Source organism: Paralichthys olivaceus, chromosome 15 (genome assembly GCF_024713975.1).
Source record: "Paralichthys olivaceus isolate ysfri-2021 chromosome 15, ASM2471397v2, whole genome shotgun sequence".
Lineage (NCBI taxonomy): Eukaryota > Metazoa > Chordata > Actinopteri > Pleuronectiformes > Paralichthyidae > Paralichthys > Paralichthys olivaceus.
This window is the reverse complement of record NC_091107.1, coordinates 821,518-843,195: the sequence shown is the minus strand read 5'-3', so window position 1 is coordinate 843,195 and position 21,678 is coordinate 821,518. Positions and strand designations below refer to the sequence as shown.

The 21,678-nt window shown below is 41.3% G+C and overlaps 1 protein-coding gene and 4 non-coding genes across 7 annotated transcripts; all 5 read left to right on the top strand.

Annotated features, from left to right (window-relative positions):
• The first annotated feature begins 785 nt into the window (after positions 1–785).
• On the top strand, positions 786–6,927 carry LOC109643206 (heterogeneous nuclear ribonucleoprotein A/B-like). 3 transcript variants are annotated; one of them, XM_069539826.1, is made up of 9 exons: positions 786–942; positions 2,010–2,318; positions 2,522–2,690; positions 2,887–3,042; positions 3,442–3,573; positions 3,916–4,027; positions 4,479–4,629; positions 5,232–5,330; positions 6,053–6,927. In XM_069539826.1, exons 2-8 carry the CDS (start codon positions 2,035–2,037, stop codon positions 5,308–5,310), a joined length of 1,083 nt encoding a protein of 360 aa, XP_069395927.1. In that variant the 5' UTR covers positions 786–942; positions 2,010–2,034; the 3' UTR covers positions 5,311–5,330; positions 6,053–6,927. The 3 variants fall into 3 exon arrangements, with proteins under 3 accessions (XP_069395927.1, XP_019963800.1, XP_019963801.1); XM_020108241.2 differs by having other exon boundaries at positions 811–942; positions 4,479–4,628; positions 5,240–5,330; XM_020108242.2 differs by lacking the exon at positions 5,232–5,330 and having other exon boundaries at positions 811–942; positions 4,479–4,628.
• A 4,029-nt stretch (positions 6,928–10,956) lies between these two features.
• trnav-aac (transfer RNA valine (anticodon AAC)) lies at positions 10,957–11,029 on the top strand. Its single transcript has one exon. It is a non-coding gene; the product is annotated as a tRNA-Val (tRNA).
• A 3,478-nt stretch (positions 11,030–14,507) lies between these two features.
• Positions 14,508–14,580, top strand: trnav-cac (transfer RNA valine (anticodon CAC)). The gene has a single exon. It is a non-coding gene; the product is annotated as a tRNA-Val (tRNA).
• A 1,496-nt stretch (positions 14,581–16,076) lies between these two features.
• Positions 16,077–16,149, top strand: trnav-aac (transfer RNA valine (anticodon AAC)). Its single transcript has one exon. It is a non-coding gene; the product is annotated as a tRNA-Val (tRNA).
• A 540-nt stretch (positions 16,150–16,689) lies between these two features.
• On the top strand, positions 16,690–16,762 carry trnav-cac (transfer RNA valine (anticodon CAC)). The gene has a single exon. It is a non-coding gene; the product is annotated as a tRNA-Val (tRNA).
• Positions 16,763–21,678: the final 4,916 nt, after the last annotated feature.

Below are 21,678 nucleotides of genomic sequence, written 5' to 3'. Positions count from 1 at the left end.
GGAGTGGAGGTCCACTGGGGTCCATGAAAACCTTTTGACCCCCCCCGCCTGTGAACTTAGTTTTCTTTGCTGAAATACAAACCGAACAAACTTTTTCTTCAACAGCAATAAAACAAAGGTACGGTGGCAGAGAGAGCTGAGCACAATGCAAATTAAGAAAACACATGCAAATAGAAAAACAGAGCAAATTAAGAACAAAACTTTATCAACTCCATCAACACATCTGCCACAGAAAGTCACAACACACGCAAATCCTGAGAAGTGCTGGAAATAGCAGGGACCCAAAACAGTTCAGGTTCTTGATGCACAGCGGTGATGGAACTCCACGAAGCATTGAGCTACAGCCAAGCTCGTCAAATGGATCAAGATGTTTGCATGAGTTTGCATGAGTTGTGACTTTTCACTGCAGGTTTCTGTATTTGCATGTTTTTGCAGCGTGTTGTCAAATCGACGATGTTTTCTGAGTTTGCGTGGAGCTCAGCCTGCCACCGTGCGAAAGAACAGAATGTCCCTGCTGATGCATCGAGCACAGCGAGGAGCTGCAACACATCAACCACCGGGCTCAGTGTTTGTTCATGAGGAGGTTTGAAACCCTCAGGAGCTCAACTCGTGTTTAAACTCTGCTGTGGCGTTAGAGGAGATCCTGACAGGAGAACAGGAGGAGAACAGGAGGAGCAGCAGGAGCAGGGAGGCGACAGGAAGCAGGAAGGTTCTTCTGTTCCTTTATGTGCTGCTTCTCTCGTCGCTGTTCGCTGTCAGCCAATGACGTGACGCCTTCATTCGCGCCTGGTCCCCTCTCGACCAATCACAGCCGTCGTCACTGCGACGTGACGCTGCGGTCCGTTACATCCGGTCATATAAATCCTGCCACGAGTTAGCGGCGAATTTGGAGAGTGTCCATTTTGAGCAGCGGGTCGGCGTCGCTGGATTTTCCCCCTCAGAGTAAGAATGCGACCATTTCCTTCACCCGCGGACTCGAACTCGAACGGGGACGTTTGTCCGAACGCGACGTTTGACTCTTTGCGCCGCTTCGCGTTTATCTCCGTGTTGTGCTCTTGTTAGCTGCACGTCCAGCTAGCTGCCTGTTAGCCGCAGCGATGCTAACGTGGTGTAACGCCGCCATCGCGTTGAATGAAACGCTCGTTTGGCGACAACACAGAAGCCGAAGCAGCGCAGCTTCCTCCGCAGTCACGTCCACCGTGTTTACTCGCATCCCTCCGTGTTTCCGCCGGTTGTTCTGCCGCCGGTGTCCGTCCCCCTGCTAGCCGGGCCTGCACTGTGCTCTGAGCGGTAACCGAGCAAAGCGCGGTCCGCTGCAGCGTTAGCATGGAGCTGCACGTTTCTTCCTCCTTTGTGTTTCTACACACGAGCTGAACCATCACACTGTTTTCAGATCGCACGATTCTCCCGCGACGAATCCGTCAAGCTGCACGATTTATTTCCAAAATATGCTTTAAGTGCATCTGGCTAGCTAACGGCTGTAGCCGCATGCTAACGGGCATGTAGCCGCCGAAACTGTGGCACAATGAACGCTCCGCTTTGTTGCGCTCCGGGAGATGCTCCAACACCGATTCAGTTTCTTTGTTTGGAAATGTTTCACGAGGGTTTCGAGCTGAACGAGTGAGTTCACACGGATCACTGAAAAACACGATGTCCCCTTTGTTGATTAACCCGTTCGCTCCTGACGATGAGACGATGCAGACGAAGCTTCTCTCGCAGAATGAAATCATCTGAAATCAACGACTCTTTTGTTTCTTTGACACATTTCCGTGTAAATTAACAGCTCGTGGGCTTTTTTGGGAAAATGGCTTCAAACTCAGTGTTTCTTGTCACATGAAGTCATTGTTTGAATAAGTTAAATCCAACAGCATTAATGATTTCATTCACATTAATACTGCAGTAATAGTAAAAGACTATCATGCGGTTGTTTCCAGCTTTCCCCCCCAAGAATCTGTTTCCTAAGCCTGTTCATTTTTAAGGATGCTCACTTATATCCTGTCCTGTTTCAGTCTTTCAAAGAGCCTCACCGTCACAATGTCAGACTCCGAGAATCTGCTCATGGAGACTTCAGAGCAGAACGGCAACGAGGGAGAGGACGACCAGAATGGAGCCGAACAGGAGCTGATGGCTGGAGACGAGTGCCAGGATGATGTTCAGGACGATGTTCAAGATGTTCAGGACGATGTTCAAGATGAGGTTCAAGAAGATTGTCAGGACGAGGTTCAGGAAGATTGTCAGGATGACGGCCAAGATAATGGCACAGACAACGGCACGGACGGAGGCAAGATTGACGCCAGCAAGGGAGAGGAGGATGCTGGGTGAGTGTTTGCAGTTTTCCCTTGATTGGCCACATTTAAATTGTATGAGCACCTTTGGCGTTCAGAAAAATAAAGTGACCACATCATACTTACTGATATATAAATAGAAACCAACTTGCAATAAAAATAAAAAATATTCTATCTATGCAATAAGTGGGAGAGGAGAGTAGAAAATAAACGGCACATGTTCTCGTTGTTTGCAGTAAAATGTTCGTCGGTGGTCTCAGCTGGGACACAAGTAAAAAGGACCTGAAGGATTACTTCAGTAAGTTTGGTGAGGTGTCAGACTGCACCATCAAGATGGACTCCAGCACTGGCCGCTCCCGGGGCTTTGGCTTCGTTCTCTTCAAAGACGCTGCCAGCGTTGACAAGGTAACGACTTTGTTGTTTATCGTCTTATCAAGGCAAACTGGTCAGTCAACATACATTTCTAGTTTAATCACACACAGGCTGTACTAATCTGAATCATGAATGAACTGAAAATGATTGACATATATATCTTTAGCTGTCCCTTCTGTAGAAACTGCTCTGCGGTGGTGCTCCATGTAAATAACGTGTTTGTGTGCAGGTGCTGGAGCAGAAGGAACACAGACTGGACGGGCGTCAGATCGACCCCAAGAAGGCGATGGCCATGAAGAAGGAGCCTGTTAAGATTTTTGTCGGAGGTTTGAACCCTGAGACGACGGAGGACGCCATCAGGGAATATTTTGGCACCTTCGGAGAGGTTGGTGTCACCAAACAGCCGGCAAACATTAATCTCAGCCTTTCTAGTGTTTCAACAGAAGTTTGGATTGATGGACTCACTGAATTCAAGTTTGAGTTACTTCACTCACTTTTGGTGACGCGTCACATTAGTCTTTGTTTAAATCAGTTTTAATCCTATGACTGAATGAAACCTCAGGCTGGTGGCAGTGGCTTTTTCTTATCAAGCTATTGGCTGATGTTCAAGTGACGAGTCAAAACCAAGGTTTATGCATATCAAGTGTCAGTTGGTGTGGTTAAGTCTAAATATGGATTGTATAACTTAAATCGTTGGAGGGGACGGACTGATGTTGAATCACAGATGAGAGGAAATGACCATGACCAAAGTGTTTCAAGTTTTTTTTCCACCATGTACTTCCAGATCGATACCATCGAGCTTCCCATGGACCCCAAATCAAAGAAAAGGAGGGGTTTCATCTTCATCACATACAAAGAAGAAGCGTGCGTCCACAAGTGTCTGCAAAAGAAATTCCACAACATCCAGGGCGGCAGGGTACGTACACACACACACACACACACACACACACACACACACACACACACACACACACACACACACACAGGGTTTTACTTCAGCAGCTTTGGGGTGTTGATTGCCGATCCATCAATTGAAAGGATTGTGGCTCTCGCCCATTTCTTAAATTACAGCTTTGAGCTCTTTGCTCTTGGAAAGGAAAGTGTGGTTGTTTATTTATTTGTTAATTAAATGAACATGTGATGGCCACCTCCGATCTTGAACACCTTCAGTTTTGAAATCAGCACCTCTATATTAGGGATTTCAGTGTTTGATGGATAAGGTCAGGATTCAAAGTGTCCGTTCACATCTCCTCCTCAGTGTGAGCTGAAGATCGCTCAGCCAAAGGAGGTGTACCAGCAGCAGCAGTATGGAGGAGGACGCGGTGGAGGTGGTGGGGGTTATGGTGGAGGCCGGGGCAGAGGCCGTGGAGGTAAGCACGACGAGTTTGCACCTTGTGTCCGATTGTTTTCTTTTTCCCCGGTGTTGTGGGTCTCGTAAAGGAAGACTTGCCCCATTTATTTTAGAATGCCACTTACCTGTTAGCCCATCACTGGCTTGGCATGGAGAAGAATGGCACGAGCAGTCGTCTCAGCAGAGACTGTTCTCTTTTCCTCTCATAGACTGTAGATATTTTCAATAACTTGCAATGTTGACCTAAGAGTCCCAACTTTTGGAATTCAGTCATTGGTTAACCTGCTGTTAGAATTCCTAACCTGATTTGTGAAGTGATGAATCAGATGTCAGAGTTTGACCATGAATTATTTCTCTTTTTGTCAGAAATGACGTCACCTGAGCATGAGAACATAAGAACTTGTTTATCGCATCGTTAGTTTTTTTCAGGCTGTTGAAAATATAAAACTGTTTTGCTCTTTGTGACTCAGGTCAGAACCAGGGCTGGAACCAGGGCTATGGAAACTACTGGAACCAGGGATATGGTAACCAAGGCTATGGCTACGGCGGATACAGCGGCTATGGCAACTATGACTACAATTCTGGTTACTATGGGTATGGTGGCACCGGATATGATTACAGTAAGTATGCAGAAACAAACTGTGATATGCTTGTGTCCTGTTCCTTTTTGTCGCCAGCTTTTCCCGCTCTTTACTTTGCACCATTAGCTACCTTCAGCCGCTGCAGTCCGGTCACCCGCACCGATAGCTCATTAGCTTTGTCACCGGCACACGATTAGTCCTGATAGGTTGGCCTTTAAGATCCACCAGTCGAATTCATTGTTGCTTGGGAACGGATGGATGCATTTGAAGGAGCGTTTGAAATGGGACGGTGTAGTTGTACTGCTTTGACGCCATCAGTCTGCAGCCTCTGGAGAACGCGGCCCCTGAATTCAGACACAACTGATGAAATTAATACTTAAAATTTGTTTCTCCAGCTCGTTGTTGCACATTAACAGGAGTACACATCAAATGATGAGCAGCCTGCGGGAGCATCATCTACTATTGGACTGTAAACGTGCAGACACCGTTAATAGGAGTAATTTGACAATTTTGCACACATGCTAATTCACTACACGAGTCACATGCCTTTTGAGTCCAGGACATGTTTGACCACAACAACTCCTTTTTTTAAACATCTCTAAATTGAAATCTGTTTCTAACTTGGTCTATTCTGTCTTTTGGCTCCACAGACCAGGGCAACGCCAGCTACGGCAAAACCCCCAGACGGGGGGGACACCAGACAGGCTACAAGCCATACTGATGATGACATGGTATTGCAAGGTATCCCATGGCTTTAAGAACCTTCCATTTACATACTCACGACACCCATGAGCACAGGCACTGAAATCCCACCCGCACAAAGTCGTAGTTCCGATTTAGGGCTGCAAGTGAAGGGTAACTCCCGACCGTCGGAATTTGAGAAACCTTATCTGCACGTGTCACCATAGTTGATTATATCAGTCGACATCCATTCTAGTAAGAAATCTACGTGGCTTAAAAGCTTGTATCACTCTGCTTTCAGGTCATTTGAACTTTTGCTTTGCTTGTCTTTCCTTTGGAAGAGAATCGACGCTTGTGTTCATCCGTGCTTTTCTGCAGCTCTTCCTGCATGATATGTTTTTGTTTTGTAGTTAAGGTCCAGCTCTGGCTCTCACCTGTACTTCCATGTAATCCTTCGCTTAAATTGCCAATAAAGTCATTGTATATTTTGGGTTATTTTGGAGCCTTATTATATTCAGAAATGAAATGTTGGTCCTCCAGTGAACCTGGAACAATAGATGTTGGGGTTCATAGTTGGTGTCTTAACCCTGAATCTACAGCCTCAAAGACACGTTGGAGGAGTTGAACTAGAAATTCTCTGACAACTAAGTTGATCAAGTTGACCTCCGATGAAATCCACCGCGCTCTGATCTCAGGATCAAGAGCTCAGACTGGACGAATGTTAAATAGAGTGTCGATGTAATGAAGACGAAGTGACCAAGTGTTTGTTTTTTATTCTGCAGGACTCCAGCGATCCAGTGAGAACGACCGCTGACCGGACACACCAGGCCGAACTCGACCTCTTTTATGACAGAAGACCATTTGTACAGAAAACACCTGAAATGTAACTTTTCCATGAATTTTTTTTTTTTTTTTTTTTTTTAATCCTATAATTTTTAGATTTTACTTTTCCCTTCTGTGTTTTTTTTTTTCCCCCTTCCACATTTCCATCGAAGGAAGTGTAATTTTTACTGTACTTTTTGGTACCTGTTTTGATTCTAATGTATTGTAAGGGTTGTATTTTACATGTTTGTTGGCTTTACAGGTTGAAAAAAATCTTGGCGCTGTAAAGGAGCTTTTTTGACAATAAAAACAAGTTTTCAGTATTTTTTATTTTTTTGTTCTGATGCTTCCAGGTTCGGGGGTTGACGAGTAAAAGATTTAGAATTAAAAGTTCTGTTGTCAAAATTAGTCGATGCTGGCTTTGTTTTGTAGCAGCAACACAACCCAGTGATCTGTAATGAAGTTATTCTGCTTCACTATGAACTTTTCTTTTTAAATCTGGAGTCCAGTGTACCAAGAGTGAATTTATACTTGTGTTATGTTTCCTCAAAAGCTGAAGCGTCTTCCAGGACGTTCTGATTTTTACCAGGGAACTAATATCTGAAAAAAATCGTGTAGAATGGGGGGGGAAATGACTCAACCACATGTAACTGTGGGTCAACTAATTGTTTTCTAGTTTGCTTTAGTTTGTGTTTGTCAGGTGTCATTGGTTTTTAGAAATGACTGCGCTCAAGTTAAATGTCTGCTTAATTTCTTTTTGGTCTGACTTCAGACCTCTGAAGTCTCCTCAGCTAGTGTCTGACCATTTATTAGTAATAAACATTCTCGTTTGTGATTTTGTGTATTGTTAATGCTTAATATCGCTCTTGATAATGATGTGAGGCAAATATTGACTAGTAAAATAAGTATTTTTTTTTTTTTGTTTCTTGTGGAAGAACATTGTTTTCAGGGCACACCAGGTATTACTGTAAAGAAATACACACTTTAAACCCAGAGGACTTGACCTCAGAATGCCAGTTCACATCAGAGCATGAATTTTCTCACTGGGTGGAAACGATGTCTCATGGTGCTGAGAAATGATCAGTAACTGAATATTTGCCTGGTGGTGATATAAATACACTGAGTTCAGGGGTCACTGCAGTAATAGTCATATTGGGAGAGAGTTTAAATATTGACAGTAGATTTTCAGTAATTTAGACTTTTAGTCTGAACTGTGACAGGATTGTTACAACACAGAAAATAAACTAAAATAGATCTTAGCTTCAGAGAGTCATTTTCTGCAGAATAATTAACTTTAGTCATAAAGGTTCAGTGTGTAGAATTTAGTGACATCTAGTGTTGAAGTGTCATGTTGCAGCTGAACACCCCTCCCCCTCTCTCCTTCTGAACATGAAGAAGAAACTGGCAGCTTTTAATTGTCATAAAAACTCAAAGGTTTTAGTTTGTCCAGTCTGGACTAATATAAAAAAACATGGCAGCCTCTGTAGAGAGGGTCCCCTCCATGTAAATATAAAGTATTTTAATATAAAGGGTCTTTTCTGGAACAAAGAAAACTACAATTCATACAATTTAGATGAAATGAACCAGTGAAAACATGAGGATTATTCTAAATTAAATTTCTGCCAATAGATCCTTTCACCTGAATCTTACACACTGGACCTTTAAAACGTAGCGACGCCCTAAAACACTGGTGACTCTTATATCATGTTTTATTTCATTGGCTCAGGCTGTCGTGTAAACGTCTGATGGGACAGAGACAGTTTCACGATCGCCTCACACATGAGGTCAGCTCGTTCTAATTCACTGACAGCCATATCTAAATAATATACACATCACGAAGTATAGTATAGAATATTAGTACTATACAGTATGCACAACAGCAGAGGGCTTAGCTGAGGGAATAAGGATGAAAGAGGAAACACCGTATTTGGTGACATGAAGTCGTTTAGACAATTGTATAATAAATGAAAACATTTTGGGCGAAGAATGAAATCTTCAGAGAAGTTATGAAATCATCTTACTGTGTGGTGGCTCAGGCGCACGAGAGGCTGGTCTGAGTGTACTGACATTTATTCTCCTTATTGTAGACTGTATAATAAAGGACACGTTGGGGCACAGTAATACTTAAGATTAGCCTCATGAAACATCTTACTGTGGTTGTTCAGGTGTGTGAGGGCAGAGGAGGTCTCAGGATGTAGAGTCCTGAAAAGATGAATGGTTCAATTACAACCAGTGTATATCTATATACTATTTACTTTCTCTATTGACTTTGTATTCCATTCACATGCCGAAAAACACATTTGGGCCACAGTGTAGAAATTATTAAATTAAACTTTTTGACAGTCCTCCCACTTTGCTGGGGACAGTGGACGGGGCTGAGGCCTAAAGACAACAGTAGACTTTATTTGTACACATTTACATGGATTGATATAATCATTTTTTAGAGTAAGCCAAGAAATATATATCCTATACACAATCAAAAATCATGTATGAATCAAAATGTTATAAAACACAAGTGTGCCACAGAATTAAAAATGACAATATGCTTGAATAATAACATGGCAGTAATAAAGGATAAAAATACAGAACAGAAAAGAATGGAAGCGTATTGCATTCAGTTGGAAAAAACACAAAACTCTGGTTTTTCTGAGTAATTTATTTATGGGTTTGTTTTTTTAAATAATTTTTTTGTTTTTCTGACAAATTTTTTTTCTGTTTTTCTGAGTAATTTTTTTGGGGTTTCTTTTTTTAAATAATTTTTCTGAGAAAATTTTTTTGTTTTGTTTTTCGGACAATTTTTTTTCTGTTTTTCTGAGTAATTTTTTTCTGAAATATCGAGATACTTGGAGATACTTGGAGATACTGCGAGAACCGCCAACCTGCAAGTGACTCCCATGGACCCATGGTGACTCCTGCCCTCACATACATGTCTCATCTCAGCAGATCTGAAACTTTCCCTCTGAACAAAGTCCTCATGTGTCTGCGTAGAGTCGACAAACTAATGATAATACATCAACATGACTTAAAGACAGGACGATCTCCCAGAGTCTTCAACCAGATCAGAGTCAAACTTGATTAAACTAAACAAGCCGGTCATGTTTGTCTCCATCACATCGAGCTCTCAGTAAAGGAACGAATGCGTCTATTGTTTAAATGCTCTCTGAACTCAGAAAAAAAATCAGTCCGAAAAACAGAACATTTACGGAAGAAGATTAGAGCCACAGTTCTGACTTTTTTCTCAGAATTCTGACTTTAAAGTCAGAAGTATGGATGCCTGTTGCACTACAGTGGAGGGGAGAGTGACTATACATCATATCTGCAGCCATTTCTTTGTTTTTACAAACACCAGGCACCAAACCAACACATATCTTCTTCACTCGCAAATGAAATGGCTTCCTCGGGGACCCTTTGAGCACGAACAAACTCACTGAGGTCCGACATTTTCGGTCCGCTCTCCCCTCCTTTCCTCAGCTCCACTCTAGTGCGCCCCAGAAGTTGGTTGCCTACAAGTTGGTTGCCTACAGGCACCAGCTTCTGACTTTGGACTCAGAATTCTGAGAAAAAAGTCAGAACTCACTTTTTTTTCCACAGTGGCCCTAAATCCTCTTCCGTAAAAATTTGATCAAAAAACAGAAGAAAAAAAAAATTTGTCCAAAAAACAGAAACAAATATTCAAAAAGACGCCCAAAAAATTTAAAACCGATTTTTTTTTTTCTGGTATTCACCAACCTCAGCAATACGCTACCGTAGAAAAGCACAGAGATCGATGTAATGTAAAAAACAAAGACACTGTGACACTGCCCATCATTTATCTTTGGTCAGTCTCTTACCTTCACTGTGTAAAACACCTCCCATGTGTAAAGTAGTTGTAGATCGACAGTTGCTGTAGTTTGTTGTTCTTCAGTCACTGAGGTCGAAGGAAAAGTCGAGGGAGAGAGACGGAGATGAAGCTGAAACAGCGCCAAAATCTTCAGTGGCCGGGGGTGGGGTATTACGTCACGGGGGTGGTGAAGGTCCCCGGTTCGAAACCGGGCGGTAACAACTTTAAAATTCTGGTAAATTTATGTAAAGAAAATAAACTTAATGTAAGTCGCTTGAGACAAAAGCGTCTGCCAAATGCCCTAAATGTAAATGTAAGTAATTAAGCCTCTGCTAAAGAAGCCTAGCTTAGATGCACATATCTTATATATCAATCCTCCTATTTACTTCTAAACTTTTAGAAAGAGTCGTTGTAAATCAGCTGCTCGATCACCTCCAGAGAAATGACCTGCAGGAGGCCGATCAGTGTGGATTTAGAATGCACCACAGCACAGAGTCAGCACTTTTAAAACTTTCATATGATATTCTCCTAGCCTCTGACCAGGGTCTTGTCTCCATGCTGCTCATGTTAGATCTTAGTGCTGCATTCGACACCATTGACCAGAACATTGTCCTTCACAGATTAGAGCAGGAGGTTGGGATTGGAGGGACAGCATTGAGCTGTTTCAGTTCTTATTTATCAAATAGATTCCACTTTGTTAGTGATACTGATGAATACTCATCATACACTAAAGTTAATCATGGAGTTCCACAAGGTTCGGTTCTTGGTCCAATGCTCTTTAATTCATACATGTTACCATTAGGCAATATTATGAGAAAACACCCAGTTATATTTATCTATGAAGCCAGACGACCTGAACCATTTAATTGGATTTCAAAACTTTGTTAAAGACATCAAGGCCTGGATGACCCAGAATTTCTTATTGTTAAACACAGACAAAAGCGAGGTCATAATCCTGGGTCCTAGGCATCTCAGAGAAACTCTGTCTAACCAGTCGGTTAACCTAGAAGCCGTTGGTTCCGAACTCCACTCCAGCTCCCCACAGTTTCCGTAGTGTAGTGGTTATCACGTTCGCCTAACACGCGAAAGGTCCCCGGTTCGAGACCGGGCGGAAACAACTTTAACGTTTTAGTATCAAACGTTTTACTGACTGTGGTTAAATTATCTTTATCTAAAGTTCCTATGAGTCTGTCTCTGTGTTAATATACACGTTTATATGAATTATATTTTATCATTCAAATGAATCAAACCTGAGATTCTCTTCATGTTTGTTTTAATATTTCAGATTTCTGATGCGTCCCTGAACGTGAACACGCGTGGAGAGTCACCGCATCAGTCCGGGAGGGGGAGGAGTCTTTAAACCCGCACAGTCACGCACCTCACTGATGTCATCAACCAACGCAGCGTCCGGCTCAGTTTGTGGCGAACTTCAACCATGTCTCACATTGTCCCGCATTGTCTCACGTTGTCTCACATTGTCCTGCACTGATCCACATCGACCTGCACGTCTCAACAAGAGGAGGGTCCAGTGTGTAAGATTTAGGTGAAAGTTTCTATTGGCAGAAAGTTTATGTAAAATAATCCTCATCATGATTTCACTAGTTCATTTCATCTAAATTGTTTTAATTGTAGTTTTCTTTACCCCAGAAAAGATCCTTTATATTGAAATACTTTAGATTTAAATACTTTGTATTTACATGGAGGGGACCGTCTCTACGGAGGCCGCCATGTTTTTACATTAGTCCAGACTGGACAAAGTAAAACCTTTTGACTTCTTATGACAACTAAAGGCTTCCACAGGTCTGTTTTTCAGACAAAGTTGTTTTCTGTTTTTCTGAGTAATTTATTTTTGGGTTTGTTTTTTTTAATAATTTTTTTGAGAATATTTTTTTTTATTGGTTCTTCGGACTAATTTTTTTTCTGTAGTTTGAACAAAGTTGTTTTCTGTTTTTCTGAGTAATTTAATTTTGGGTTTGTTTTTTTTAATAATTTTTTTGAGAAAAATTATTTTTGTGTGTTTTTCAGACAAAATTTTTCTCTGTTCGGACAATTGTTTTTTCTGTTTTTCAGACAAAGTTGTTTTCTGTTTTTCTGAGTAATTTATTTTTTTATAATTTTTTTGTTTTTCGGACAAATTTTTTTTCTGTTTTTCTGAGTAATTTGTTTTTGGGTTTGTTTTTTTAAATAATTTTTTTGAGAAAAATTATTTTTTTTGTTTTTTGGACAAATTTTCTTTCTGTAGTTTGAACCTTTCGGGACCTTTCGCCTAACACGCAAAAGGTCCCCGGTTCGAGACCGGGCGGAAACAACTTTAACGTTTTATTATCAAACGTTTTACTGACTGTGGTTAAATGATCTTTATCTAAAGTTCCTATGAGTCTGTCTCTGTGTTAATATACACGTTTATATGAATTATATTTTATCATTCAAATGAATCAAACCTGAGATTCTCTTCATGTTTGTTTTAATATTTCGGATTTCTGATGAAATTTCTGCAGAAATTTTATGTAAAATAATCCTCATCATGATTTCACTAGTTCATTTAATTTAAATTGTATGAATTGTAGTTTTCTTTACCCCAGAAAAGATCCTTTATATTTAAATACTTTATATTGAAATACTTTGTAATTACATGGAGGGGACCCTCTCTACGGAGGCCGCCATGTTTTTACATTAGTCCAGACTGGACAAAGTAAAACCTTTCGACTTCTTATGACAACTAAAGGCTTCCACAGGTCTGTTTTTCAGACAAAGTTGTTTTCTGTTTTTCAGACAAAGTTGTTTTCTGTTTTTCTGAGTAATTTATTTTTGGGTTTGTTTTTTTTAATAATTTTTTTGAGAAATTTTGTTTTGTTTTGTTTTTCGGACAAATTTTTTTTTTCTGTTTTTCGGAAAAATCTTTTTTCTGTTTTTCAGACAAAGTTGTTTTCTGTTTTTCTGAGTAATTTATTTTTGGGTTTGTTTTTTTTAATAATTTTTTTGAGAAATTTTTTTTATTGGTTTTTCGGACTAATTTTTATTCTGTAGTTTGAACAAAGTTGTTTTCTGTTTTTCTGAGTAATTTACTTTTGGGTTTGTTTTTTTTAATAATTTTTTTGAGAAAAATGTTTTGTTTTGTTTTTCGGACAAAGTGGTTTTCTGAGTAATTTAATTTTGGGTTTGTTTTTTTTAATAATTTTTTTGAGAAAAATTATTTTTGTGTGTTTTTCAGACAAAATTTTTTTCTGTTCGGACAAAAAATTTTCTGTTCGGACAATTGTTTTTTCTGTTTTTCAGACAAAGTTGTTTTCTGTTTTTCTGAGTAATTTATTTTTGGGTTTGTTTTTTTTTAATAATTTTTTTGAGAAAATTTTTTTTGTTTTGTTTTTCGGACAAATTTTTTTTTCTGTTTTTCGGACAAAGTTGTTTTCTGTTTTTCTGAGTAATTTATTTTTGGGTTTGTTTTTTTTAATAATTTTTTTGAGAAATTTTTTTTTTGTTTGTTTTTTGGACAAATTTTCTTTCTGTAGTTTGAACCTTTCGGGACCTTTCGCCTAACACGCAAAAGGTCCCCGGTTCGAGACCGGGCGGAAACAACTTTAACGTTTTAGTATCAAACGTTTTACTGACTGTGGTTAAATGATCTTTATCTAAAGCTCCTATGAGTCTGTCTCTGTGTTAATATACACGTTTATATGAATTATATTTTATCATTCAAATGAATCAAACCTGAGATTCTCTTCATGTTTGTTTTAATATTTCGGATTTCTGATGAAATTTCTGCAGAAATTTTATGTAAAATAATCCTCATCATGATTTCACTAGTTCATTTAATTTAAATTGTATGAATTGTAGTTTTCTTTACCCCAGAAAAGATCCTTTATATTTAAATACTTTAGATTTAAATAATTTGTATTTACATGGAGGGGACCCTCTCTACGGAGGCCGCCATGTTTTTTACATTAGTCCAGACTGGACAAAGTAAAACCTTTTGACTTCTTATGACAACTAAAGGCTTCCACAGGTCTGTTTTTCACTTTTGGAAGGGGAGGGTGAGGTGAGGGGTGTTCAGCTGCAACATTCCACTTCACCACTAGATGTCACTAAATTCTACTCACTGGACCTCTAATGTTGTGTTTGTATCAACGGCCATTTTGTTTTAGAGCTGCTGTGTCCGAACCCCTCTGGTAAAGACAAACTATGACTTTTTGAAGCTGACTTTATTTTGAGTAAAAAAGAATTTCAATTTAATGTATTTCCAGAAAATAAGAAACACTTGAGTTTGAGTTATATTTCTAATGTTGGTTTGATTTGTGATAAACTAGAGGCAGGACCAGAGAAACAAGTTGCTTCTACTTCCTTTTGACCAAAATACAAATTTAACAACTTATATAAAATGAGATTAACTGTATCAATCCCACGCAGAGAAATTCAGAATAACGTATGTAGGGAACACGTGAAAGAACTAAAATACAATAGAATAGAGAATAACAACAAAACTAAATAAAAATACAACTTTTACCACTGTTAGATAAGTAATTTGATATAATGTAATATAATACAGTATAATATCATGTAAAGTTACTCACCCACTTTTCCTCCAGCAGTGTTCCACCGTTTCCGTAGTGTAGTGGTTATCACGTTCGCCTCACACGCGAAAGGTCCCCGGTTCGAAACCGGGCGGAAACATCTTTATCCATTTTTAAATTCTGCTAAATTTATGTAAAGCGCCTTGATTAAGATTAAGATTCCTCTTTATGGTCCCACACACAGCAACATGCAAACATGGGGAAATCTGACCTCTGTATTTAACCCATCCGTGTGAACGGAGCACACACGGAACACAATCCACACAGTGACCACACACGGAACAGTGGGCAGCCAGGAAGGCGCCCGGGTAGCAATTGGGGGGTTCGGTGCCTTGCTCAAGGGCACCTCGGCCCTTGAGGTCTGACAGGTTTTGTCAAAATGTAACTCAAAAACTATTCAAAAGGCACCGAGTCTAAAAAGAGGGTGAGAGAGAGATAGCCTACCTAACAATTAATTAGGCTACTTAACAAAGCCTCATAAAAATCACTAGTAGGCCTAACTCACATACAACTTCAGCAGCAGTCTACTGGTTTCTGTTGATAGAGATAAACATGTTAACGTGCTCTGGGGTCAGACGCGACCGCAGCCTGGTGACCGTCAGTCCAGCCGCCGAAAACACCCGCTCTCAGAGGAGCGACGTTGCCGGGATGCATAGGTACCTCCGCGCATTATTCGAGAATTTTATCGATAAAAAAATAACGTGATAGTGGAAATTCTTAACGATCAATTATCAACTCGTCGATTAATCATGCCCATCCCTAACCCCAACACCTACGTTAGGATGCTATTTGTAGACTTCAGCTCAGCGTTTAACACCGTCATTCCAGACAAGCTGGTGCTGAAGCTACATGGGTTGGGTCTGCCTACATCACTGTGCCACTGGATCAGAGACTTTGTCACCAACAGGCCTCAGGCGGTGAGAATAGGTGACTCCACATCGTCCCCTCTGGTCCTCAACACAGGCAGGGTTGTGTGCTCAGCCCAGCCCTCTTCACCCTGTTCACGCACGACTGTACTGCCATCCACTCCACAAACATAGTCGTGAAGTTCGCGGACGACACGTCAGTAGTGGGACTCATCTCGGACAACAACGAGACCCACTACCACAGTTTGTTATGGCAGCTGCGGAGGAAGGACTCGGCACGGGTGGTGAGAACAGCACAGGGCATTGTGGGCTGCCCCCTTCCAGGGCTGGACTCCATATATCCAGGGCCGGGTTAAGAAGAGGGCTAGATCCATCGCCACGGACTGTTTGTACCGCTTCCATCAGGCAAAGACACTTAAGGACTACGAACAACAGACTGAGGGACGGCTTCTTCTCCAGAGCTGTCAGAGCCATCACCCCCTGCAGCCTCTTACACACACCTCACCACCCCGCAGTCACTCACACACAGACACCTCCCCCTGCAGCTGCACGCCAGCACTCCCCCCCCTCCCCCCCCCCCTGCAGCCGCACGCCAGCACTCACCCCCCCCTGCAGCCACACACGTGCATTCACACACACCCCACCCCCCTGCAGCCAGACGCACACACTCACACTTACAGCAATGGAAGACTGAAAATGTGTTCACACTCTCCCTCCACAGCTCCCCACAGTTTCCGTAGTGTAGTGGTTATCACGTTCGCCTAACACGCGAAAGGTCCCCGGTTCGAGACCGGGCGGAAACATCTTTAACGTTTTTGTGTCAACGCATTGTCTCACATTGTCCTGCACGTCTCACATTGTCTCACATTTTCCTGCACGTTGCAACAATAGGAGGATTTAACACTTAAAGGTAAAGTGTGTAGAATTTCGTGACATCTAGTGGTGAAGTTGCATATTGCAGCTGAATACCCCTCACCTCACCCTCTCCTAAACATGAGAAAGAAACGGTGGAAACCTTCAGTTGTCATAAAAACTCAATAGTTGCTTAGTTTGTCTAGTCTGGACTAATGTGAAAACCCCCCGAAGTATTTAAATATAAAGTATTTAAATATAAAGGGCCTTTTCTGGGGTAAATAAAACTGCAATTCATACAATTAAATTTCTGCCAAGTTTCATTTCACCTAAATTCTACACACTGGAGCTTTAAAGTTGTGTTTGTATCAGCGGCCATTTTGTTTTAGAGCTCCTGCATTCGAACCCCGCTGGTAAAAACAAACTGACTACATGATTACATGATAATATCATGAAATGTTCTTGGTCCACTTGCCTCAAAAGGCCTCACAGTTTCCGTAGTGTAGTGGTTATCACGTTCGCCTCACACGCGAAAGGTCCCCGGTTCGAAACCGGGCGGAAACAACTTTATCCTTTTTTAAATTCAACATGTGAATAAACCCACTCGCTGCTGGATCACACTCTGGATCTTGTTCTGACAAATGGCAGAGACATTGAAGATGTAATAATATTTCAACAGAACCTTCTTCTATCCGACCATTTTTTATTTACATTTGAATTTAGAATTATTGACGACACTGGTTCTGGACAGAAATTCTATTGTAGTCTGTGTTTATCTGATAAAACTGTGAACACGTAAAGAACTGCTGCCTTCTAGAGCAGCCTTTCTCAAAGTGTGGTCCGCTGACCACTGGTGGTCCGTGAGCGACCCCTAGTGGTCTGCAAGGTGACAAGTAACATATCATGTTTTAAAATTTAAAATGTCAGTGTTTTAATTTCACTGTTTCTCAAACTGCCTGCGACATATAGTTATACAATCTGTATAAGTTTCTATAACATACAGATTACTGTCGGCTGTAACCACGCCAAAAGAATATTCCGAACCTCTCCTTTCCTCTGGCTCCAGTCACACACACCCCACCCCCAACACTTCCTCATTCACGCCCCAACCTGCTGACAACCGGCCAATGGGGAACCAGCCATGCCATCCCATTTAAGAAACACTGTTCTAGACGAACCTCTCAGCCATGTGTCAGTACAATACAGGAAAGTTATCAAAACTTTACCTACACTAGTTGATAACTTTGTTCATAGAACAGCAGCCTCATTTAAAACAACCCTTGACGCTGTCGCCTGCTAAAACAGAAGAAGGTGAATCAGAGGAGATCAGCTCCGTGGTATAATTCTCAAACACGTGTTTTAAAACATCACAGAAGCTGGAGAGGAAGTGGCGTTCCACCAGTCAGCATGACTTTCACCGAGCCTGGAAGGATCGCCTGATGAATCACAAGAAAGCACTCAGAAATGCCAGAACCTCTTATTGTTCATTATTAATAGAAGAAAGTCAGAACCAGCCCAGGTTCCTCTTCAGCTCTGTAGCCAGGCTGACAGAAAGTCACAGCTCTACTGACCCATCTATTCCTCTAACTCTGAGAAGCAATGACTTCATGAGCTTCTTCACAAATCAAATTATAACCATCAGGGATCAGATCCACCACCTCCTCCCCATGAAGAGCATAGATACATTGTCTGGTCCTGGAACCATAGAACCAGATTTATGTTTGAACCACTTCTCTTCTGTTGACCTTCTGAACTGACTGATTAGTTTCATCATGTAAACCAACAACTGGACTTTTTAAGGACGTGTTCCACATTAAATCAGATCATCATGTCTTTATCCACCAGCTCCGTACCACAAGCTTTTAAAGTAGCTGTAATTAAACCTCTGTTTAAAAAGCCTGATCCAGAGGTTTGAGCTCATAACAGACCCTCAAACCTTCACTTGTGAATTATGATATAAATTGTGTCTGTTATCAATAATAATGAATATTCTTTACACTGCTGTTTACATGTTAACTAGTCAGATCTGATACCTGATGGTGCTCAAGTGTTCCCGGTCTCTCTCACCTCTCTCTCTCCCCCTCCTCCCCCACCACTCTCTCTTCTCCACCCCCCAATACAATAGAATTGTCTGACGGGTCATAATTTGGCCCCTGACAACAGGTTCAAGAGCTTTGACAGCAAAACACCCAGAAGCACTTAACACTGTGAACACAACATGTTTCACTTTGTGTTTTCAAACCTGTGACATTACATAAGACAGGACCGCCCCTCCCCCACATCGGACATCAGACATGAATTAATTAAAAGTAATTAACGCTCGTGACGATGAAACAACACCGTCAATACTTCCTCTTATCGATGACGTGTAACAGCATCAGTCACCAGCTGACTCACCTTCATCACTCAGGGAATCGAACTTCGCACGCGGTCAACAGGTGCGAACTACCAATCACTGCTGTGCACCCGCTAACTGATCCGGTGAGATCCGAGCATCACAGCATCAGTTCCACCTGTGACACCGTCAGAAGGTGTCACACTGTGTACACCATCAAGAGGCTGAAACCACGGAGGGACATGGAAGGACAACCGGAAGAAAATAGTTTGACTTACGTTTGAGTTGTTTTGATCAAACTTGACGATAAAAACTTCTAAAAACTTTTCACGGCACTTCCTGTGGCCGCCGATGCGCTCAATTGAATTCAGAGGTGTAAAACGGGGAAACAGCGCCCCCAAATTACAGCTGGTACACCAGTGGTCAGAAATATATTACACCCGTACTGTAAGAAACTACCACAGACACTGAAGTTAAGGAGCGGGGCTTCCGGTTCCGATTTCCGGTACGGGGAAACAGCGCCCCCAAATTACACTCAGTGGCCAAAAATATATTACATCCGTAGTGTTTAGAAACTACCATGGAGAGCGAGGTCACAGGTTCGAGACCCGGCGGAAACAACTTGAACCTTTTTGTGTCAAACGTTTTACTGACTGTGTTTGATTGATCTTTATATAAAGTTCCTATGATTCCGTCTCTGTGTTAATATGCACATGTTTATATGAATTATATTTTATCATTCAAACGAATCAAACCGACTGAGATTCTGAGACAAACATGTTTCTTCTGATTCTTCTGATGTGAACTACACACACACACACACACACACACACACACACACACACACACACACACACACACACACACACACAGACACACACACACACACACACACAGAATTATTCCATCAGTCGTTAGTGAGTCGTCCTCAAACACTTCTACTGTTTGTGTTCTTGTTGTCATTGGTTTCGGGGAGGTTGTGATTGTTCTCACAACCAACCAATACATTTAAACAACATCCATCTAATGTGGCAGCAAACATCAGCTGCAGCCATGATGACGTCTCATCTGTGAACTAATCATACAATTATTTTAAACAGACACATTTTCACATCGGTTTTGAGTTTCTGATGTTGAACACGGAGCAGCTGAGGGCAGGTCATCGATCATTCACTTTCTCACAAACAGTTTTCATCATCAAAAATCTTCCGAGAGAATCTGAAGGTGAGAAGCAGATATGAGACTTTCTGATTGTCAACGAGAGTGACTGAAAGACACCACCAGATGGCGCTAGAGTCCAGGGCTGCAGCAGAAGCCTCTGATGTGAACTGATCATCCCTTGTCTCAGTGAGACAGATGTTCTCAACAGCTGGACAGAAATCTAAGGTGTCATTGTAGTAACAAGTCCTTTAAATGACCTGGATGATTTCAGAGGTTAATTAAACCACACAAATCCAATTAAGACAAATATCCCATGAACACTGGTATTAAAAAGTCATGAAGTACTGTCGTAGTAGTTGTAGTGATTTCACAATAAAGTAATTAGATGTTAACATGCAGATTTTAGAGCAGAATCACACTTTAAATACTATCAGTACAGTTTTACGTTAAAAATGTAAATCAAGAAACATTTACATACGTGATAAATTCAGTCTTTGCTTGATTAAACCAGTGGTTCCAACCTTTTGTGTTCCAGACTAAGATTTGCTTGCAAATGTTTCTTGCTGATACGAACTTTGATATTTTAAGTTCAGGATTTTTACTTCGTACCTTAGTATTGTTGCAGTTAGTCAACAGGATCATACACGAACCTCGGCACCGATTTGATTTATTTAAACTATGTCACAGATTAAATGTGAATAGTTTCTGTACCTGATCTCATGAATCTGCACAACGCTGATAAAGTGGCTCTGAAGTCTGTCTCGTCTACTTTAACAATCACTTCCTCAAAAAGTTCTTATTTTTGTTACTTTCAATCACAGACTCAGTGACTTCGACCCTCGTCTGAGTTCACGCGCTGTAGATTTGAGGAGATTTTCTGAGATGCCGTCGGATTTTTCCTCCTGTGATGGATCTTGTGTTTCCTCAAAGTTTATTACCAAGGAGTTCTTTCTTTCTTTCTTTCTTCACTCACTCACTTTGTGAGCAAAGCTACTAAAGCCTCCAAACACAGGGGAACATTTAAAGAGAAGCCAAATCACAGTAAAGACCTGCCCCCCCCCCTCACCATGAGTCAGCTCGGACTGAAAGAAGAGTTCAGCCCCTGTTATCCCCCTACACACACACACACACACACACACACACACAATATTGCAGGTACTCCATCAGGGATTTTCTTTCAAATTTGATAAAACGTTCACTCGGACTCGAGCATGAAAAACGTTTTCCTCTTGAAGGTGTAACCTTCAGAAAATGAGTCCAGAATAAATTCACTGCAGTGAGATGAAACTACTACAGACCTGTCACTGAAAAGAAGTACTCATGGAGATTTATACAAATATTTTAAGTATAAGGTGATTGAAAGACACAAGGTACCGAGTATTGAAGTCAAATATTAATACAAGATAAACATAAACTGTTAAACTAGTGCAGCAGATGTGTTTATAAAAAACATGTCGTCCATCTTTATTTATAGACGTCATTAGAAGTAAGTGGAGGAGAGGCTGTGGTCATGTGACCTCATCTCACCTGTGGAACCAACATGAGGCGTCAAACGTGTGTTGAGGAGTTCTGTTTGTTCTGACAGAGATCTTCTATTTGATTTTCTGTACAAACCAACACACAAAACTCAGCTCCCCAGGCACCAACACACTACTCATCTGCACTGACATATGGACACACACACACACACACACACACACACACACACACACACACACACACTCATCACCTCTCCAGCTCCCAACAGCTGTTCTCCCACACATATCCCACTTATTTTCACCGTGATTCATAATCTGCTCAGAGACTCACAGCAGAGCTCTGACATAATCCAGTGGGACCAATGTCTGTCGCTGCCGCGTCCAAGTATAGAAAGAAAGTTTATTCAGACAGGGACGGAGCCTGCGGAGCTCACTCTGCTCCACACTTACCTGCACGTGAAGCCTGGAGAGAAGTCTTTAAATCTGTGTTTGATTCAGACGTCCGG